The sequence below is a fragment of the Oncorhynchus masou genome, chromosome 31 (assembly GCF_036934945.1).
Source record: "Oncorhynchus masou masou isolate Uvic2021 chromosome 31, UVic_Omas_1.1, whole genome shotgun sequence".
Classification (NCBI taxonomy): Eukaryota; Metazoa; Chordata; class Actinopteri; order Salmoniformes; family Salmonidae; genus Oncorhynchus; species Oncorhynchus masou.
Window position 1 is genome coordinate 47,671,542 of NC_088242.1, and position 22,888 is coordinate 47,694,429.

Genomic DNA, 22,888 nt, shown 5'->3' on the forward strand with positions numbered 1-22,888 from the left:
GCAAAGCCAGAAGAGGACTGGCCACCCCACATAGCCTGGTTCCTCTCTAGGTTTCTTCCTAGGTTTTGGCCTTTCTAGGGAGTTTTTCCTAACCACCGTGCTTCTACACCTGCATTGCTTGCTGTTTGGGGTTTTAGCACTTTGAGATATCAGCTGATGTACGAAGGGCTATATAAATAAATGTGATTTGATTTGATTTGATTGGAATATCTCCCTGGTCTTTGTGCTTAAATCTGTGCTTGAAATTCACTGCTCTCCTTAGGGACCTTACAGATAATTGTAAGTGGGGAGTACAGAGATTGGGTTTTCATTTAAAAAAAATAATGTATCACACTATTATTGCAGACAGAGTGAGTCCAACTGTCCAACTTAAGCACATTTGTAATCCTGATTTTATTTAGGCTTGCTATAACCAAATGTTAGAATATTTATTGACTGAATAAATTTCGGCTTTTCATTTTTCAATCATTTGTAAACATTTATGCGGTATTGTGTGTAGATTTAGTGACACAAAATCTCAATTGAATCCATTTTAAATTCAGGCTGTAACACAACAAAATGTGGAAAAAGTCAAGGGGTGGGAATACTTTCTGAAGGCTCTGTATTTGTGATTATATTGAAAATGCAATTTGCTTTGTCAAATATTTTGTGTGTTTGGGCTTCTTAAGTCTACACATAATTTGCAATTAGCTTCTAGCCCCCTGACCATCCTCTCAAGAAAACAATCAGCTTTGGGCTGAATCTAGATGGTGATCCCTGCTGTAGATGTTTTCTGGTCTTGTGTGGTCTCGTGTATCGCACCAGTCAGTAGCTTTGTTCCAGGGTGTCAGCATGCTACACAAATCTTGCAGTCTTGCACCAGAATCCAGCCTAACTAACACAATGCATTTTTTTTTTACTCTGGCCTCCATTGTTTTAGTAACCCTAATTCTTGCCATCCTACAAGGGTAAAAACTCAACAGATTATGATAGAGACATGACGTTTTGGACCATTGGTTTTCTTAGAGGATTATCTACACTTATTTTACCCATTGGTCAAAAGATGCCCTATCAAGTGCACATTATCAAACCTATCAAAAAAATCCTAAATTCAAGCACCAAACTCCTTAGCAAGAGGTAAAAATGTAAAGCGTTGCTCTAGATTTTTTTTATGCAGCTTTGTTGTTTTAGTTGGGCCAATTCTGATGACGAGCAGGGCAAAACTACAAGTAGAAACGGCAGGCTCGTCGGTACGTAGCAGGCAGTCTGACTGGAGCCCCAATTTTTATGACTTGTGACTTGTTTTTGCACTTGGACTGAATAGGCTACTATGATAAGCAGAATATTAGCAGCACTAGATGTGCAGTGCAGAGAGGGTTCTCTTCTGTTCAGCAGTGGGAATGATGACCCACACAGGGTACACACAAGCAACATCAGCTGGTGAGTTGTGGGGGAGCGATGAGTGTGGGCAGGCAGGCTTCGCTCCGGCTCCGATCATACACATCGACTCTCTTACTTCCCCATAGCTAACCAGTCACCAACCTTCTAGTTAGCTTGTCGTTGACTGGTTAAGAAACACAAACTGATTTACGAAATAAAAACAATAGCATTGAGTTTAATAGTAAAACAGCAGTCTAGCTGTTTGTCTCTCTCCCCTCGAGTATAAAGAAGTAGGCTGTCTTTGGATTTGTAGTCTCTCATAACTCTCCCAGTTTCTCCACGGTATATACCATAGCCAGGTTTTGACAAGTCTCCCTCTTTTCCACGGAGAAAACAGCTTGTTTCTGAAGTTATAACCCATACTACCGGTGCAAAATTTGTTTTTGCCACATTTTACATTCATAAACTATACCGAGGGCCGTTCTAAAACTAGGCTGACTTGCAGACTGGACAGCTAAACATTTGTTCAAGCTATACCTTGTTGGCTGGCTAGCTAGCTAACAACCTGGTAACTTTACCAATAACCTATATGCAAACATTTGGTGGTAAAAGAAAGAAGGGGATAGCTAAATTGCTTGCAGGAGAGTGGCGTGCCATGCTTCATACACAATGTGTTCCAGTGGTACAGATATCTATTATTTATCCAGATGTGGAGAGGATCTAAAGCAGTGATCACCAACCTTCCCTCCATCCGGCGCTTGACGTCGCCGGTCTACTAACCACCGGTCCTGGCAATCTGCACTCTATTCCACAGTGGACTGTGCAAAGAGGTCCAGACCGAGTTGGCATGTCGGGATGACAACATCGCGTCCAATGGCTATCCACCTTCTTCGAGCTCGCCAGTGTCTACGTCGCCACTCACCTCCCTCCTTTGGCTGTCCTGAGGCAGAGCCCGAACTCATGGATGTAGGGACCACACACCTCTCTGCTGCAGAGCAGCGTCGATGGAGACAGCTGGCTCTGTCCCAATTGCGGCCAGGAGGGGCACCAGCTTTAGTGGTGTCTGGTGTGCCCCAACCCAGAGTTCACTAGAGCAGAGGAGTGGCCCCGTGACCTTCCGTCTCCCAGGGTAGGCGTGAGTATTCAATTACCTTCATTCTCCGCCAAACCCTTTATGATTCCTATGGCTGGCTGTCCCTCAAGTTTGATCTCTACAGTTCTAGTGGACACCGGTGCCATTGGGTACTTTATCGACCAGGCCCTCACATTCAGGGATGAGGCAACTTCATTTCCGTTCTCCTCTCCTTTTCCTGTTTAAGCCCTGAATATGCATCCATTGGGATCCAGCACAATTATGCACGTCACCCTCACCGTGGGACCCAAGGACCAGGAAAGCCTTCCTTATCATCACCGTACACAAAGTAATCCTCGGCTTCCCGTGGCTCCAACTTCATAACCTGGCTGGGGCCTAGGATGTTGGAGTACCTATTTTATCCCTCTCTCTCTCTGGTCTGTCTATCACATTCCAGGTCGCTGAAGTACAGCAGGTCTTCCGGCACGATGGCCTTTCTGAGGATTTAGTTTCCGACCGTGGTCCCCAATTCACTTTACAGGTCTGGAAAGCCTTTATGAAGAAGCTGGGGGCCACGGTCAGTCTCACATATGGGTTCTGGCCTCAGTCTAATGGGCAGGTGGAGAGGACCAACCAGGAACTGGGGAGGTTCCTAAGGAGTCACTGCCAGGCCCGGCAGGGGGAGTGGGCCCGGTTCCTTGCCTGGCGGAATACGCCCAGAACTCACTTCGTCACTCCTCTACCGGGCTGACTCCCTTCAAGTGCATCCTGAGATATCAGCCGGCCCTGGCTCCGTAGACTCCGAGCCAGACCGAAGCCCCTGCAGTGGATGGGCGGTTCTGGAGTATAGAGAAGGTGTGGAAGGCTACCCACGTGAGCCACCAGCACACCGTCCGAAGGATCAGGCGGACCACCACCGCAGTGAGGCTCCCGTGTTCCATCCTGGTGATCACGTCTGGCTCTTCACCAAGAAACTCCAGCTCCGCCTGTCCTGCCAGAAGCTGAGCCCCAGGTTTGTGGGGCCCTTCAAGGTCCTCCAGAGGGTCAATGTGGTAACATATTGTTTAGGGGTATTGTCACACCTACTCCTGCTCCCTCCGGGGATTGACGTCACCGGTCTACTAACCATCGGTCCTGGCAATCCACGTTGTGCACACCTTGCAACCATCATTTCACACCTGCTCCCCATCGTTAAGCACACATGGACTTCCTCACCACACTGATTCCTCTCCCTTCATATAGCCCTCAGTTGCCTCAGTCATCAGGCAGTATTGGTTTTGGTTACGTTCAGTACGCATCTGCTGTTTTGTATTATCTTCATGTTTATTATTATTAAACTCGCCTTCTGCAGCTGTTTCCAAACTCCCTGCATATACGTTACATCAGTATGTTGTAGGCCCAACACATTATCACATTATCATTTTATTTGCTGTGCCTAGTTAAAGGTTAAATAAATAAAAAATAAAATCACCACATACTGGCTTTGTTTGAATGACACCTGCAAATGCATTGTTGTGGGACAATTTCAAAATATATATATTTAAAAAGTTTAGGTAGGCAATTACAGATCAGTTGTTGTATTACTTGTGAGGCATAGCTGAGTGATCATTCATTTAAATAATTAGCTTTTTATTTTTTACTGGGCTGATGATGCCTGCATCTGATGGTCAATCTCAGGAGAGAGACTAAGAGAGCAGCAGACTGATGGTCTGTCTCTCATCATCGCTACGCTCTCCCTGCCAAAAAGGGACACAGTCTTCCAGCTTATTGTAAAACTCGAGTTCACCGCATTATTTCTGCCTCATGCACAAATTATTATATTTAATCCTATGAACAGAGAAAGTTGAATATTTCTCAATATAAAAACAGATCCAAGTCGCGAATAATAACTCAAATCTATCGATACACGGTCTTACTTCATTGCAGCTGCACTGCTGGTTGAAGCACGAGTGGAAGTAAGAAGAACGCACATTTTATGGCTTGTAAAAGTGTTGACAGTGCTGAGTAACAACTTAAACACGAACTTACTCATTAAAACAGCAGCTCTTTCTTTGCTGTATTTGTCGACAGTCTCTCTCTAGTCATGGTTTTAAACGTTTTATCTCACAGTATTACATTTCCTGTAGGTTTCTTTTACGCCATCTACGTTACTTGCAGACACGGTATTCTGAGCCATCCGATTGGCCCGCAGTAGGCCTATAGTGCACTTGATTTGCTTTCCGGGCCTGCCGGGAAGGCAGAGTGTGTACCTTCAGACACATGAAATGGTTCAAAATGGGAAAACTTTGCCTACCCAGGGCACTGAGCAGCTGAATCGGGTGCACCTACCGCCAACAGCATCAGACGAATAAAAAAAAAATAGGAAATCAATGCTTTTCGACTGTTGGTGAGAGCTTAAATGGGTTGGTTGTTTGAGTGCTTTGCTGACATGTTGGAGATACTGTATGTACTTTGTAAGGGTTGCTCTAAAATATAGTCTACAATCTGTAAAAAGTGTTATTGGAGTGCTTTGTGTTTTGGCATTTTGGACAGTAATGCTCTTAAGGTTTTATACCACAAGGCGAGGAGATTCCCTAAGTACAACAAAGGCATGAGGTCCATGGGACTTCAGATGCATCTCGTCAAGAGGTACAGCAACTAAAATGTCTATTGTCCAGGTCTTTATTATGTGTCAGCACTTGTACTGTACACCCTTGCATGTTAACTAAACTAAAACACTTTTACTTTCGCTATAATTGTATCTTAAATACAGTTAATACAGTTCATTCTAACCTCTGTTGCTCAAAAGTCAGCCGAGTTCTCGCTCCCAGATAAGTGGTGTAAGACAGTAGGCCAAATGACCAGACAGAGCAGAGATGTGGTATAAGACAATGCAATACAGCTCACACGTTGGTATAAGACAGCAGCAGCTGGAGTAGAGAATGACACACCAGAGAGCTGGACGTGGCATAGAGACTACAGTGTAAAGAGATACATGATGTCACGATGAGTCATAGGGTGGTGACCTGACCTGCTTCTCGTAAATGAGTACCCCCCAGGAAAGACACTGATACAAACACATGCACACAAACATATCAAATGCCCTTAACAAGATCCAGCTTGACAACATCCTTATGGGCAATCAATTGTTGGTATCACAGATACTGAGATTAAAGTACACTGCATGACCAAAATTATGTGGACACCTGCTCGTCGTACAACTCATTCCAAGATCATGGCCATTGATATGGAGTTGGTCCCCCTTTACTTCTATAACAGTATCCCCCCTTCTGGGAATGCTTTCCAGTAGATGTTGGAACATTGCTGCGGGGTCTTGCTTCCATTCAGCCACAAGCAGTAGTGAGGTCTGGTGCTAATGTTGGGTGATTAGGCTTGGCTCACAGTCAGTGTTCCAATTCATAGATGGGGTTGAGGTCAGCGCTCTGTGCAGGCTAGTCAAGTTCTTCCACACCGAACTCGACAAACTATTTCTGTATGAAACTCACTTTGTTCACTGGGGCATTGCCATGGTGAAACAAGAAAGGGCCTTCGCAAACTGTTGCCACAAAGTTGGAAGCACAGAATCATCTAGAACGTCATTGTATGCTGTATTGTTAAGATTTCCCTTCACTGGAACTAAGATACTTAATCCGAACCATGAAAAACAGTCCCAGACGTTTATTCTTCCTCCACCAAACTTTACAGTTGCCACTATGCATTGGGGCAGGTACCGTTCTCCTGGCATCCGCCGACCCAGATTCATCTGTTGGACTACCAGATGGCAAAGCGTGATTCATCACTCCAGAGAATACGTTTTTACTGCTTCAGAGTCCAATGGTGCAGAGCTTTACACCACTCCAGCCGACGCTTGGCATTGCATATGGTAATCTTAGGCTTGTGTGTGGCTGTTTGGTCATGGAACCCATTTCATGAAACTCCCGATTAACAGTTCTTGTGCTGACTTTGCTTCCAGAGGCAGCTTGGAACTCGGTAGTGAGTGTTGCAATCGAGGACAGACGATTTGCTTGAGCTATGCTCTTCAGCACTCTGCGGCCCTGTTCTGTGAGCTTGTGTGGCCTACCACTTCGCGGCTGAGCTGTTGTTGCTCCTAGAAGTTTCCACTTCAAATCATATCACCTACAGTTGACAGGGGAAGCTCTAGCGGGGCAGAAATCTGATGGACTGACTTGTTGGAAAGGCGACATCCTATGATGGTGCCAAGGTTGAAAGTCACTGATCTCTTCAGTAAGGCCCTTCTACTGCCAATGTTTGTCTATGGAGATTGCATGGCTGTGTTTGATTTTATTCACCTGTCAGCAACGGGTGTGGCTGAAATAGCCGAATCCACTAATTTGAAGGCGTGTCCAGATACTTTTGTTTATACAGTATCTGTCTATCAAGCTGTTTTATCATGTATATACTAACTCTTAGTTACTGAATCTAAGAGCCAGAGGTGGTAAAAGATTCTGTTTTAAATCCCAGTAAAAAATGATGTCCACACTAAGAGTGTTTTGGAAGCAATACCAGGACCTGATAGAAAATCAAGTCAAATGTGTCAAGTCTTGTAAAAATCAATCGCAGGGCTATCGAGGTCAAAGTCATGAAAGACATGAAGCCATAAATATCCCAGTGGTGGTCTATTTCCTGGTCAGCCATTTTATTGCCTAGCTAAGTCAGCATGTACCTATATTGTACTGCAGTATCACAGCAGGCCCATCAAATCTACTGCGTGTGTGTGTGTGTGTGTGTGTGTGTGTGTGTGTGTGTGTGTGTGTGTGTGTGTGTGTGTGTGTGTGTGTGTGTGTGTGTGTGTGTGCGCGTGCGCGTGTGTGTGTGATTGTGTGTCTTTAAACTAATCCGTACTGGCTATTTACAAGATGTAATAGCTTCCAATCATGTCCCAAATTAATCCTCCCTGGGCCAAATGAAGACATTACTGAAAACATTACAACTCTGGCGCTGATCCAAATTGATATGCATGCACGCGAACACACAAAAACATAAACACTCTGGGCTTGTCAGAGAGGTAATTGCGGTCAAAATGAAAGACCCACTGAAATACTTCCTCAGTCTAGTAGGGATTGCATCAGTGAGACATATTATCGCTGTTCTCTAAATGAAACAATTGTAGCAGGGCTGTCTGGAAACTCCATTTGTCACTGTCACTCCACAAGACGACACAGCAATCTCCAGGACAGACTCCTCTTTTCTCCCCCAACACACTCTGTCAAGATGGCATGGCATAGCACAACAAGACACAACACCATGCAGCACGACAGAGAGAAGAGGAGGGCAGTGGAGAGGAGGAGAGAGGAGAGCAGAGGAGAGAAGTGGAGAGAGGAGAGGAGGGGAGTGGAGAGAAGCGGAGAAGAGGGGAGGAGAGAAGCAGAGACCAGAGGAGAGGAGGAGAGCAGAGGAGTGGAGTGGAGAGGAGCGGAGGAGAGGAGAGGCACTTCTTCTCCTGCGAACCTCTTCCACTCCATCTCTCCTCCTAAACTCCTTGCCACCCCACCTCACTCTCTCTCCCTTTTGCCCCCCCCCCCCCATAGAGACTGTGGTTTTTATGGGTGTCAAAGTATTTACATCATTCATCTCTTCTCATGAATAATGAATACAACCCCTCATTCATTAATAATGAATCCATGTTGCTGGGGTGATTGTGGGGAGAGACCACACACTTAATCTTATTCAGACATCTAAATTGGTTAAACATTCATTTGGACTTGTACGTGTGTGTGTGTAGGCATGTGTGTGTGGTATTTTCATGAATAAATGATGTGTGGTGATGAACAGCGGGTGGGGATGTAGGAACAAGCCTCTTTAATATTTACTAAACAGAAACACAGTCAGGTTGCACTAACTAACAAGACATGACAGCAACACAGCATAGCACAGTGCTCCACAACCTCCACAAAGGTTATGCAAATATTCCCTTTAATAACCCATAATGACAATAACCCATAATCACAAAGCAAAAACCAGTTTTAAGATTTTAGAAAAAACAGAAATACCTTATTTACGTAAGCATTCAGACTCTTTGCTACTAGACTCTAAATTGAGCTCCTGTTTCCATTGCATCCTGTTTCCATCGATCATCCCTGTGGTAACTTCAATTGATTGGACATGAAAGTCACACACCTGTCTATATAAGGTTCCACAGTTGACAAGGCCCTACTCCCTCGATCGGTCTGTTTGGGCAGGCGGCCAACTCTAGGAAGAGTCTTGGTGGTTCCAAACTTCTTCCGTTTAGAATAATGGAGGCCATTTTGTTCTTGGGGACATTCAATGCTGCAGAAATTTTTTGGTACCCTTCACCAGATCTGTGCCTCGACACAATCCCGTCTCGTCATTGAAGATCCCCAAGAACACAAAAATCAAAAAACCTGTTTTTGCTTTGTCATTATAGAGTATTGTGTGTGAAATTGCTGAAAACAAATACATGTAATTGCTTTTAGAATAAGGCTGTAATACAACAAAATGTGGAAAAAGCCAAGGGGTCTGTAAACTTTCCGAAGGCACTGTATATACGGTATATATATATTCTCTCTCACTGTAATATTACTATCCACCTAGCAATTTTATGAAGTTGGCTTTAACTAGCCCAGATAGGTTCCCAATCTCTCAACATCATAACCAGCTACCAAGGATCCATTACAGGCTATCAATAAAGTAAGAGATTGTTTAAATATATTAGCTGTTATGCCTGCTGGCAAGGCAGGTAGACTTTAGAAAAGCAAGCAATTTCTAAATGTACTGAATAAGACTCACATTCCTTTACCCATATTTAAGCAGAGATGCAGAGAAGCATATTTAGTTTCTTTAAAATAGCTATAGGATGCAGACAGCTCGAGGTATGCTTTTTATGCAGAAAAATAAACATATCTTTTACAAAGAATTAAGCATAATGAGTATAGCTCTAGATTGCAGGAAAAAGCCTTTTCAGCTGTTTGAAAAATGCTAAATTCTCCCACTTTGGACCATCCCTTATCCATCCTCACATAATTTGTGCCCCTCAGAGAGTTTTGGGGTACATGACACCCTCAGTGTATATAGGTGGTGAGAAGAGAGAAGGGACGTTTCCTCCCGAGTGGCGCAGCGGTCTAAGGCACTGCATTGCAGTGGGTTCAATTCCGGGTTGTATCACAACCGGTAGTGATCGAGAGTCATATAGGGCGGTGCACAATTGGCCCAGCGTCTTACAGCTTAGGGGAGGGTTTGGCCAGGGAGCTTTATTTGGCTCATCGCGCTCCAGTGGCATCTTGTGGCGGGCTGGGCGCCTGCAGGCTGACCTCAATTGTCAGGTGAATGGTGTTTCCTCTGACACGTTGGTGCGGCTGGCTTCCGGGTTAAGCAGGTGGGTGTTAAGAAGCGGGTCATGTTTCGAAGAACGCATGACTCGATCTTCGCCTGGGGAGAAAAAAATACAGAGATACGCGTGGACAGCAGTGGGCAAATGTCTGCCATTTTTTGGTGTTTTGTGTAACAGGTGTTTCTTTCCATTCAGCCCTGTTTGGAGACTGGATATATGTTGTGAGTGGATGAACGCGCACTCACAGCCTAGTAAAGGAGCCCTTTGTAGTGATTGTTTGACAATCAGATGAAAACATCATGATTGGTTGTGTTTATACCACAATAAAAGGTAATATATTTTAAAAGTTAAATGACAAATATTTTCGGCTAGGCCCACAGAGATCCTATTGAAGGGATTATGTATTTATACTATTAGGCCCATAAAATGTATTGCTGCACGTGCACATCTTAATTTATTTTTTAACTAGGCAAGTCAGTTCAGAACAAATTCTTAATTACAATGACGGCCTACTGGGGAACAGTGGGTTAACTGCCTTGTTCAGTGGCAGAACGACAGATTTTTACCTTGTCAACTTGGCCCATACTGGCCCAACACTCTAACGACTAAGGCTCTCTGGGACATGGTTGGCAAATCACCTGCTTGTTCGTACAGGATCAGGAGGAGTGGAGGAGCTTCACTCTATTAACAATGGAATTGTTGATACATGCATGTTTCCATTTTGTTTTCACCTCATCGGTGATGCCATTAGAAAGGAGAGGAGAACTAATGTGAAAAAATGAGCATCAGAAAATGTTATTTGTTCCTTAGAGAGCTATCATTTAGAGACTAATTGGGACAAAGGAAGGGGAGAGGGGTTAGTCTACCTATCTTTACACGGCTAGCAGAAAAACTGCACTTGTGATGATTTGTGGTATCTGTGTCACGTTCTGACCTTTATTTCTGTTGTTTTGTCATCATTTAGTATGGTCAGGGCGTGAGTTGGGGTGGGCAGTCTATGTTTGTTTTTCTATGATTTTGGGATTTCTATGTTTCGGCCTAGTATGGTTCTCAATCAGAGGCAGGTGTCATTAGTTGTCTCTGATTGAGAATCATACTTAGGTAGCCTGGGTTTCACTGTTTGTTTGTGGGTGATTGTCTATGTTAGTTGCTTGTGTCAGCACAGTTCTCATTATAGCGTCACGGTCGTTTATTGTTTTTGTACAGTTTACTTCGTGTTTTTCGTCATCTATTAAATGATGCATTCATACCATGCTTCGCTTTGGTCCGCTTCTTACGACGATCGTGACAATCTGGGTTGTCAATCAAACGGTAAAAACTATTGTGGGGCCACAAACCAGGGGGTTGTGATTGGTCGACATCTCCTTCTCTGTGACCACATGTGGTTTGTGGCCACAGAGAAAGAGATGTCGACCAATCACAACCCCTCTCTCCCTAGATGATGGCCCCATTTCATTTTCTAGTGTCTGTTTAATTCAAGTAAACAGATACTTTTTAAAATCTCATTTCTATTTCATCGGGAGTTGATAATGATCTAGACTCTAACAGCAGGTGTGAGATGAGACAATAGACAGAAGCATGGTTAATGTGTGGAGTCAGAGTGTGGGGATAACAACTGAGCAGTGCAGGGGGACTATTGATTTGACCATGGTGTCTGGGGTAACTGCAGGGTTCATCAAACAATCTTGAATTAAACAGTGTTTTATTGATGAGGAGGGAAGATCATTTAAATTATTTAATGTAAGTATTTAATGATGTTATGTTAAACTGACTGCAGGGGGGACTTCACTGATTGGCTTAACCGAGGCAGGAAATCAATATGATTGGTTAATGCCTCAGGAGATGAGGTCTCAGGGTTAAACAGGCCACCTCTCACAATAACCTATATGACCTTTGACGGTTTAAAGAAATTATTAACATTCTGCTCTCAAAAATTATGATCCAAATATTGGTAATGGACTTATTTATATATCTGACAACCAGAAGTGCAATTTGAATTAGAGAATTGAACCCTCAACCTTGGCTTTCCTAACACCATGCTCTCAAAAAGTGAACGACATAGTACCATGTTTCACCGAGCACCGTGCTCACACAGCCCAGCCCAGACTGCAGCAGAGAACAGATGGCAGAAGCATCATCAGCACAAAATATGATCCATTTCTTTTCATTTAGCACTAACAAGACAAACACGTGTGTGTGTGTGTGTGTGTGTGTGTGTGTGTGTGTGTGTGTGTGTGTGTGTGTGTGTGTGTGTGTGTGTGTGTGTGTGTGTGTGTGTGTGTGTGTGAAGGAGAGGAAGTGAAAGTGTGCCTGTGTGTGTCACCCCTGATTTTTAATCAGTTATTTATTTTTTAATCTAGGTGTGTGGAGTGGCTGTTAAGAGGTGCACTTTGTCACAGTGTGTGTGTGTGTGTTTGGCTGATCTTCTCTCTCAGGCACCAACACGCCCCACAAATACCTCCTGACATGCAAATTAAGGAGAATATAAACAGAGCGCTCCAAATGAGACATCCATCAATGACTGAAGGTTCCATCCGACTCAGCATCAAAATTGTTAATAGGTTTAATAACAATTTTAATAAATGCAAGAATTGGACAATGGATGAAGATACTCCAAAGTGTTGGAATTGTTAATTAAATATTGCACATCAATACAGCACATAAAACATTTTACTTGGATTTTGACGTGAATGTCACAGTTTATTTTCTTAGAACGCACTCATATATATTTTGTAATAGTGTCAGGAATTTATTTTAAAATTGTGTTAGAAAATTATATATGCCTCATTTGCAGAAATACACTTGGTGTATTTGCATTTATGAAAATATGAACATAAAGGGGTGGGACAGGGCTTCAACCACAAAAACTTCCTTAGTGCAGGAAGGCCTAGACTGTCTCGACTTCCTCATTAATTACTGTTGTGTTCACGTTCTGTTGCATAATTCAACAACCTGGAAAGCCTTGGGTTCATACATGTTAACATCAGAAACCTCCTCTCTAAGTTTGCTTTATTCATTGCTTTAGCACACTCCACCAACCCTGCTGTCCTAACCGTGTCTGAATCCTGGATTAGGAAGTACACCAAAAATTCTGACATTTCCATCCCCAATTACAACATTTTCCATCAAGATCGAACTGCTAAAGGGGGCGGAGTTGCAATCTACTGCAGAGACAGCCTGCAGAGTTATGTTCTACTATCCAGATCTATACCCAAACAGTTCGAGCTACTACTTTTAAAAATCCATCTCTCCAGAAATAAGTCTCTCACTGTTACTGCTTGTTATAGACCCCCCTCAGCTCCAAGCTGTGCCCTGTGAATTGATTTCCCCCCATCTATTGTCCGAGCTCGTACTGTTAGGTGACCTACACTGGGACATGCTTAACACCCCTGCCGTCCTACAATCTAAGCTAGATGCCCTCATACTCACACAAATTATCAAGGAACCTAGCTGGTACAACCTCAAATCCGAAAACATGGGCACCCTCATAGATATCATCCTGATCAACTTGCCCTCTAAATACACCTCTGCTGATTTCAAACAGGATCTCAGCGATCACTGCCTCATTGCCTGCATCCGTTATGGGTCAGTGGTCCCTCATCACTGTCAAACACTCCCTAAAACACTTCAGCGAGCAGGCCTTTCTAATCGACCTGGCCCGGGTATCCTGGAAGGGTATTGACCTCATCCTGGCAGTAGAGGATGCCTGATTGTTTTTCAAAAGGGCCTTTCTCACCATCTTAAATAAGCATGCCCGTTTAAAAAAAAATTGAACTAAGAACAGATATAGCGCTTGTTTCACTCCAGACTTGACTGCCTTGACCAGCACAAAAACATCTTGTGGCGCACTGCACTTGCTTCGAATATTTCAGGGAAGTCATGAACACAGTCAGTTAGGAAAGCTAAGACTAGCTTTTTCAAGCAGAAATTTGCATCCTGCAGAATTAATTCTAAAAGGTTTAGGGACATTGTACAGTCCATGGAGAATAAGAGCACCTCCTCTCAGCTGTCCCCTACACTGAGGCTAGGAAACAGTGTCACCACCGATAAATCCACGGTAATCGAGAATGTCAATAAGCATCACCCTACGGCTGGCCATGCTTTCCACCTGGCTACCCAACCCCGGCCAACAGCTCTGCACCCCTCCAGCAACTGGCTCAAGCCCCCCCAGCTTCTCCTTCACCGAAATCCAGACAGCTGATATCCTGAAAGAGCTTCATAATCTGGATCCCTACAAATCAGCTGGGCTAGACAATCTGGACACTCTCTTCCTAAAATTATCCGCTACCATTGTTGCAACCCCCCTATCATAACCACGATCGATAAAAAATACAATACTGTGCAGCCATCTTTATCGACCTGGCCAAGGCTTTCAACTCTGTCAATCACCATATTCTTATCAATAGACTCAACAGCCTTGGTTTCTCTAATAACTGCCTCGCCTGGTTCACTATCTACTTCTCAGATAGTTCAGTGTGTCAAATCGGAGGGCCTGTTGTCCGGACCTCTGGCAGTCTCTATGGGGGTGCCGCAGGGTTCAATTCTTGGGCTGACTCTTTTTTTTCTGTATATATCAATGTTGTTGCTCTTGCTGCGGGTAATTCTTTGATCCACCTCTACGCAGATGACACCACTCTGTATACATCTGGCCCTTCTTTGGACACTGTGTTAACAAACCTCCAAACGAGCTTCAATGCCATACAACACTCCTTCCATGGCCTCCAGCTGCTCTTAAACGCTAGTAAAACTAAATGCATGCTCTTCAACCGATCGCTGCCCGCACCTGCCCGCCCGTCCAGCATCACTACTCTGGACGGTTCTGACCTAGAATATGTGGACAACTACAAATATCTAGGTGTCTGGCAAGACTCAGATTAAGCAGCTCCAATCCAAAATTAAATCTAGAATCGGCTTCATATTTGGCAACAAAACCTCCATCACTCATGCTGCCAAACATACCCTCGTAAAATTGACTATCCTGCCGATCCTTGACTTTGGCAATTAGAAAATAGCCTCCAACACTGTACTCAGCAAATTGGATGCAGTCTATCACAGTGCTATCCGTTTTGTCACCAAAGCCCCATATACTACCCACCATTGCAACATGTATGCTCTTGTTGGCTGGTCCTCGCTACATATTTGTCGCCAAACCCCCTGGCTCCAGGTCATCTATAAGTCTTTGCTAGGTAAAGCTCCGCCTTATCTCAGCTCACTGGCCACCATAGCAACACCCACCCGTAGCACGCGCTCCAGCATGTATATTTCACTGGTCATCCCCAAAGCCAACACCTACTTTGGCCACCTTTTCTTCCAGTTCTCTGCTGCAATGACTGGAACGAATTGCAAAAATCACTAACTTCAAGCATCTGCTGTCAGAGCAGCTTACCGAATGCTGCAGCTGTACACAGCCCATCTGTAAATAGCCCACCCAAACAACTACCTACCTCATCCCCATATTTGTTTTTTTCTGCTCTTTTGCACACCAGTATTTATACCAGTATTTATACCTGCACATCCTCATATGCACATCTATCAATCCAGTGTTAATAGCTAAATTGTAATTACTTTGCCACTATGGCCTATTTATTGCCTTACCTCCCTACTTCATTTGCACACACTGTATACAGATTTTCTATTGTGTTATTGACTGTAAGTTTGTTTATCCCATGTGTAACAATGTGTTATTGTTTTTGTTGCACTGCTTTGCTTTATCTTGGCCAGGTCGCAGTTATAAATGAGAACTTGTTCTCAACTAGCTTACCTGGTTAAATAAAGGTGAAATAAAATAAAAATACAAGTTTTTTTTTTACAAGTGTGTCAATAGCAGGATACACTCTGATTCAAAATCAACACGCTTGGCTCTAGATTACATCTATCTAAACATACTTTATATTGTTGAGATCAGACATAAGATCACTCGTGTTCATTTTCGGGAGATGTTTTCATTTCAGTGCATCTAATTGTTAACATTAAAATGTATTAAATTATTACTTTTTTCAATTCCACAAAAAATGAACACCCATCAAAATGGAGTTCTCTTTCATCTCATGTAAGTGTCGAGACGGGTGCGTTAAATCGCAGACAAAGCTTTAGCATTTATATTGATGCAACGAAAAGACAATGGATTCCATTGACCCCATTGCAGCCATTACTGGGGCTTGTTTGACAGGTCATTAAAAACATTTCCGCGGTCGTAAATTTAACGGTAATAGGACACAGACACAAGCAATAGCATGAAAGAGTCGTAGGAGTATAACACACACACACACTTTAAATATAAACACTTATATAAAAGCAAGCATGCACACAGCAGGAGCACTTTGGGAGTAAGGCTCACAGCATGCCATCACACATACCCACACCCCTCTCCCCGGAGGAGCACTTTGGGAGTAAGGCTCACAGCATGCCATCACACATACTCACACCCCTCTACATTGGAGGAGCACTTTGGGAGTAAGGTTCACAGCATGCCATCACACATACTCACACCCCTCTCCCTGGAGGAGCACTTTGGGAGTAAGGCTCACAGCATGCCATCACACTTAAGTTTCTAAAACTGTTTGAATGATGTCTATGAGTATAACAGAACTCATATGGCAGGCGAAAACCTGAGAAAAATCCAACCTGGAAGTGGGAAATCTGAGGTTTATAGTTTTTCAAAGCTTGGCCTACCAAAAACACAGTGGGATATGGATAAAGTTGCACTTCCTAGGGCTTCCACTAGATGTCAACCGTCTTTAGAAACTTGAATGAGGATTCTACTTTAAAGGAGGGGCTCATGAGACCTGTTTGAGTCAGTGGTCTGGCAGAGTGTCTCAGGCTCGTGACGCGTGCTCCCGAAAGAGTTACCTCTCGTTCCAGTGATTTTCTTCAGATCTAGGAAATCTAGTTGGAACATTATTGATGTTTTATGTTAAAAACATCCTACAGATTGATTCCATGCATCGTTTGACATTTTTCTAAAGGACTGTAACAGAACATTGAGTTTTTGTCTGGACGAAGTGCCTGCGCCTCATGAAGATGGATTACTGGGCTGAACACGCTAACAACAAGTGGCTATTTGGACATAAATGATGGACTTTATGGAACTTTATGGAACAAATCAGTCATTTATTGTCAAACTGGGATTCCTGGGAGTGCCTTCTGATGAAGATCAACAAAGGTAAGTGAATATTTATGGTGTTATTTCTAACTTCCGTTGACTCCAAAATGGCGGATATTTCTCTGGCGCCGTTCTCAGATTATGCTTTTTCCGTAAAGTTTTTTTGAACTCTGACACAGCGGTTCCATTAAGGAGAAGTCCATCTTTAATTCTGTGAATAACACTTGTATCTTTTCAATGTTTATGAATCACAACATTACTGTACGTAACGCGCCAATGTAAACTGAGATTTCTGGATATGAATATGCACATTATCGAACAAAACATACATGTATTGTGTAACATGATGTCCTATGACTGTCATCTGATGAAGATCATCAAAGGTTAGTAATTCATTTGATCTATATTTCTGCTTTTTGGATGTGAATTTTTTTGACTTGGCTATGACCTAACATAATCATATGTTGTGCTTTTGCTGTTAATAAGCCTTTTTGAAATCGGACATGATGGGTAGACTAAGAAGAAGTTTCTTTCATTTGCTGTATTAAGCATAAACTCAGAATGGTTTAGGTAAGGGTTAAGGTTTAGTTTAGGCATAAAACGTAAAAAAGTTTTTATATCACTTGATTCAAACTTACAACCTTTGGAATCAGAGGTACATCAGAGGCAGATGCTTACGCCCACCCACCATACCAGTCCACAACACCCTAGCAAAACAAAAACTTAATTGAATGCGACAGCGCTCACTGTTGCCTCTAGTGGTCAGTTTCTACATCATCTCCCAATGTCCTCAGACATGGATGGATGTCGAATACTGACTTGTATCATGGGTGACCTGGCTGATTTTATTGCCTGCCTTATTTTATCTTATATTAGAGAAAGCACACACCTACACACATACCCCCTGGACCTTTTCCTACACACTGAGTATGCACACACACACACTAATTCACACAGATGTCTGGGGCAGACTGGGTTGCAGACTGGCTACTCTGTGTGAGTACAACTACCCCATCTTGAGCCCTCTCTCTCTCTCTCTCTCTCTCTCTCTCTCTCTCTCTCTCTCTCTCTCTCTCTCGCGCTTCCTCTCCATGTCTCCAAGGCCTCTCCTCTCCCTAAGCAGTATAATTTACAGCCACACAGCAAACTAATTTCCTCCACAGTAACGTCACAACACTACATCACTCAGTCTGTCTGTCTGATGGCAATCTGTCACCAGGAACACTCATACAATATTGCACATAAAATTGTTACTGGCTTCATAGTAATGCATGGGAGAGGCACCTCAGCTCTAGCCTTGTGAAGGACGCAGGTTAGGCTATTACAGGTATTCACATGTCACGTCGGTATGAAGGATCTGGGAGACAGACGCAGGAATACGTAATATGGGTTTTTACTTTACCCAAATTACGACATGCCGTGTAAGGGCACAGGGAAGAAGACCAAACAAACATGAACACAAAACGCAGGGTTGAAACCCAAGCAGAAGAGAGAGGAGTACCTTGAATAAATAACACACACGCACAATGATTAACACACGGGACGAGACCTATAATCATCTGCACGAAAGCCAACAGCACAGGTACTCACACGCACCAACGGACATTGGAACAATAATCGACAAGACCATGAAAACCAAAGGGCACATATATACAAATACTAATCAGTGGGAATAATGGACAGGATGGTGCAGGGTAGGGGATAAGGGTGGAGGTGAACATTTGCACCGAATTGAGGCATTTATAGGACCAGTAAAATGTTATTAACCAAACTCTGATGGGAATGGATTGAGAACCCAAGACACACCAAAAAAGAACACTGAGAAAACAGATCCAAACTGTTTTGTCTGAAGTGCTATAGCGGATGATATGACATCAACCGAAATGACAAGTCAGGGGCCTGGGACATGAGCTGATTTTTCCTGGGCCCCAGCCTGTGGAGCATGGGGCTCGCCTGCTGCCTTCGCCCCAACTTGGCTCACTAGACCTGGGCTGTCCCGTGCCAGAGACACAGGGTGCTGGTTTCGACAGGAGCTGTAATCTGGAACCGGGTCTGGTGCTGAGAGAGCTGAGTGGTCAGACAGAAGGATAAGTGGCTGAGTGTGTGTGTAGCAGTCCGGAGACTGCTGGAGTATGACTGTCTGACTTTGATAAGGTCATCCTGCTGGGGCCCGGGGCCCTATTGTGATACACTGAGGGCCTCCTGCAAGCCCGCCTGTCATCTCTAGCACTGGCACGGTGCTCTTAAGGGATTTTAAATCTACCACACCCCTTTGAATTAGATGTTGATATTTAAAAATGGTAAGCTACTTATCCTTTTCTCTATAAAATGTCTTACACGACTAACTACATTTGTTTTCATAACTTTACACATTTATTTTTAACCCTGTAAAATTAATACACGCTCATTTGTTTCCACATTATCTCTCCTGGCCTCCTTTTACCCTTTTCAAAATCAGGCAAGAATAGGGCGAATTCTCCCAGAGCATTGCAGAAACAGATGGAAAACTTCAGGAAGACAGAAAGAGATGGAGAGAGTTGTATAGTCACGAGAGAAAAAGTGAGAAAGAAAGAGAGAGAAAGAGATAGACATAGAAACATTGTGAAAGAGAAAGAGAGAAAGAAAAGAAAGAGAGAGGAAGTGAGTGTGATCAAGCATAAGTAAATGTCAGCTAGTCCACAGGTCTCAGGTGGTAGGTAGAAGTAGGTAGGTACTGGAGGTACTGAAGTAGGTAGTAAGACATTAGGACCGACTCTTTAACTCCAGATAGCATCTATCATGGCCCAGTCCTCTAACTTCCCTCAGAGTCCAGAGCACACAGTAAGACACCTTAATCACAACTCCTCCCTGTCTCTGACCAGCAGTGTACCTCAGACTGCCCACCATAATGAGGTAATAGAGACAAAAGTAAAATAGTCCCAGTAGAAATATGATCATCCTGCTCTCATGGCTCTATTGCTACAAGAGAGAACGGCAAATACATTCCTGTCTGTCAGAGAGTCCATGTCTGTCCCAAATGGCACCCTATCCCTACTGTATATAAGGCACTGCTTTTAACCAGAGCCCTGGTCAAAAGCAGTGCACTACATAGAAAACAGTATGCCATTGGGACACAATTCCAGAGCTGTTATATGGCAGGTGTGTCCCAGTAGGAAGGGGGATAGTGGAACAATCCATGAGGAATCTAGGCCAAACCCACACAGCAAGACCGCTGAATCAAAGGATGGAGACCTTTCCATCTCCCCCTAAAGGATGCGGACGGTAACAAACACACACTGCACCAGTCCCATTGTGAGGCCAAGTAAGCCCAGGGAAGGACACACACAAACACTACCTGCTGTCAAACACACACTCACACATCCTGACACACACTTTTCTGTCCCCTCCCTGTTTCCTGTCAACATGATGCAGTCGGATCAAGATAATCCTCTCTTCCTGTCTGAGAGGATATGGCTGGAGAGAGATGGGCCATCCCGCTACTGAGGCTAGCAGATCACTGTAGTTAGCGGGTCACTTTAGGAACACATTAGTTAATAGATTCCATTCATGGATTCTCATATTAACTTCTTCGATATAGGGGGCGCTCTTTTAATTTTTGGATAAAAAAACGTTCCCGTTTTAAACAAGATATTTTGTCACGAAAAGATGCTCGACTATGCATATAATTGACAGCTTTGGAATGAAAACACTCTGACGTTTCCAAAACTGCAAATATATTATCTGTGAGTGCCACAGAACTGATGCTACAGGCGAAACCAAGATGAAATATCAAACAGGAAATGGCCCAGATTTTGAAGGCGCTGTGCTCCAATGTCTCCTTATATGGCTGTGAATGCGGCAGGAATGAGCCTACACTTTCTGTCGTTTCCCCAAGGTGTCTGCAGCATTGTGACGTATTTGTAGGCATATCATTGCAAGATTGACCATAAGGAACTACATTTATCAGGTGCCCGCTTGGTGTCCTCCGTCAAAATTATTGCGTAATCTCCAGCTGCGTGCATTTTTCCATTTTCTTCAGAGGAGAAACACAACTGCCACGAATGATTTATCATCGAATAGACACCTTGAGGATTGATTCTAAACAACGTTTAACATGTTTCTGTCGATATTATGGAGTTAATTTTGAAAAAAGTTTGGCGTTGTAATGACTGAATTTTCAGGTTTTTTTCTTAGCCATACGTGATGAACAAAACGGAGCGATTTCTCCTACACAAATAATATTTTTGGAAAAACTGAACATTTGCTATCTGAGAGTCTCCTCATTGAAAACATTCGATGTTCTTCAAAGGTAAATGATTTTATTTGAATGCTTTTCTTGTTTTTGTGAAAATGTTGCCTGATGAATGCTAGGCTTAATGCTATGCTAGCTATCAATACTCTTACACAAATGCTTGTGTAGCTATGGTTGAAAAGCATATTTTGAAAATTTGAGATGACAGTGTTGTTAACAAAAGGCTAAGCTTGCGAGTGAATATATTTCTTTAATTTCATTTGCGATATACATGAATAGTTAACGTTGCGTTATGCTAATGAGCTTGAGGCTATGATTACGCTCCCGGATACCCTTTTGTTTCCATACTGTTTTAAAACTCCACAAACTCAATTTAAAAGTTATTTCCTGACCAACAAAATAATATTCTGTCTGTTTGGCAAGACTACTAGAAGTCTTTATCAGCCCTATATAAAGCTGTTCAATGGTAAAAAAAAATATGTGTAAAAGGCCTATCAACTGTGGTACAGTACTTACAGGAAGTTGACACAGCCGGTGCTGGGTGGAGGAGCAATCCAGACGAAGCTGAGACTGGTGGAGGGCTGGTGGCTGACGTGAGACGCCACGACACTACACACAAACTGAGTCCTAAACTGACGCTGCTCCGGCATCACACCTGAGAGAAGAGCAGAGAGAGAAAGAGCGAGCGATTAGAGAGACATTAGAAAAGAAAGCGAGGAGAGAGAGAGAGAGAGGAGAGAGAGAGAGAGAGAGAGAGAGAGGAACAGAACAGAACAGAAGTAAGATACGATGCTCCAACAAATTACTAAATGCAACGTTTTCATCAGGCTGGGGGCACACAGAGGAGACTAAAGACGCTCAGAGGAGAGGAGCCAGGTGGAGCTACCTGATGTATGGGTAATCTCTGCACCGCTGCTCTGACATCCTCCTCCCTCCTTCCTTCATTCACTCCCATCCTCTCTCACTCCTATCTTCCCTCCCACACCTTTTTCTTCCTCCATCCCTCCCTCCTTCCTCCATCCCTCCCGCCTTCCTCCCTTCTGATGCCGTGACAATCTGCTAACTCTCAGTCCTCCATCCCTCCTTGACACGGCGTAATGGTGCTCTTATTGATGACTGCCTTGTCATGAGATTATTGCATCAAGGGAATGACATCATGTCACACAATCTTTCTTTTGTTGGAGACGACAGGGAGTGATCAGAATGGAACACAGCCAGTGTCACGTCCGTTATAAGAATGAGACCAAGGCACAGCGTCGTATGCGTACATTCTAATTTATTAAAAGAATGAAAACTGAACAAACTAACAAAACAACAAAATGAACCTTGAAGCTAATATGAATAGTGTAGACAGGCAACGAAACATAGAACAAGATCCCACAAACACCAAAGGGAAATGGCTACCTAAATATGTTCCCCAATCATAGACATCGATAAACAGCTACCTCTGATTGGGAAACATATCAGGCCACCATAAACTTGCAAATCACCTAGACCTACAAAACCCTAGACATACAAAAACCCTAGACAATGCAACCCCCTAGATAATACAAAAACTAGCGTACCCACCCTAGTCACACCCTAACCTAACCAAAAACAGGTCAGGTCAGGGCGTGACAGTACCCCCCCAAAGGTGCGGACTCCCGGCCGCAAACCTGAACCTATAGGGGAGGGTCTGGGTGGGCATCTACCCTCGTGGCGGCTCTGGTTCTGGATGCCGCTAACCCTCTTTACGCTGATCCCTCCGCCTTTGTAGAACCGGACCGTGGATCATCGCCGGAGGCTCTGGATTGTGGATCATCCCCGGAGGCCCCGGACTGGGGACCGTCGCTGGAG

At 43.6% G+C, this 22,888-nt stretch overlaps 1 protein-coding gene across 4 annotated transcripts in view; it reads right to left on the reverse strand.

Moving 5' to 3' along the window:
* The window catches only part of LOC135524034 (reelin-like), a 298,396-nt gene that overhangs the window by 166,389 nt on the left and 109,119 nt on the right, over positions 1-22,888 (reverse strand). For all 4 annotated transcript variants that reach the window (XM_064951167.1, XM_064951168.1, XM_064951166.1 and 1 more), the window contains exon 3: positions 21,569-21,707. In XM_064951167.1, the coding sequence (XP_064807239.1) occupies positions 21,569-21,707 (139 nt within the window). The remainder of the gene's footprint in view (positions 1-21,568; positions 21,708-22,888) is intronic.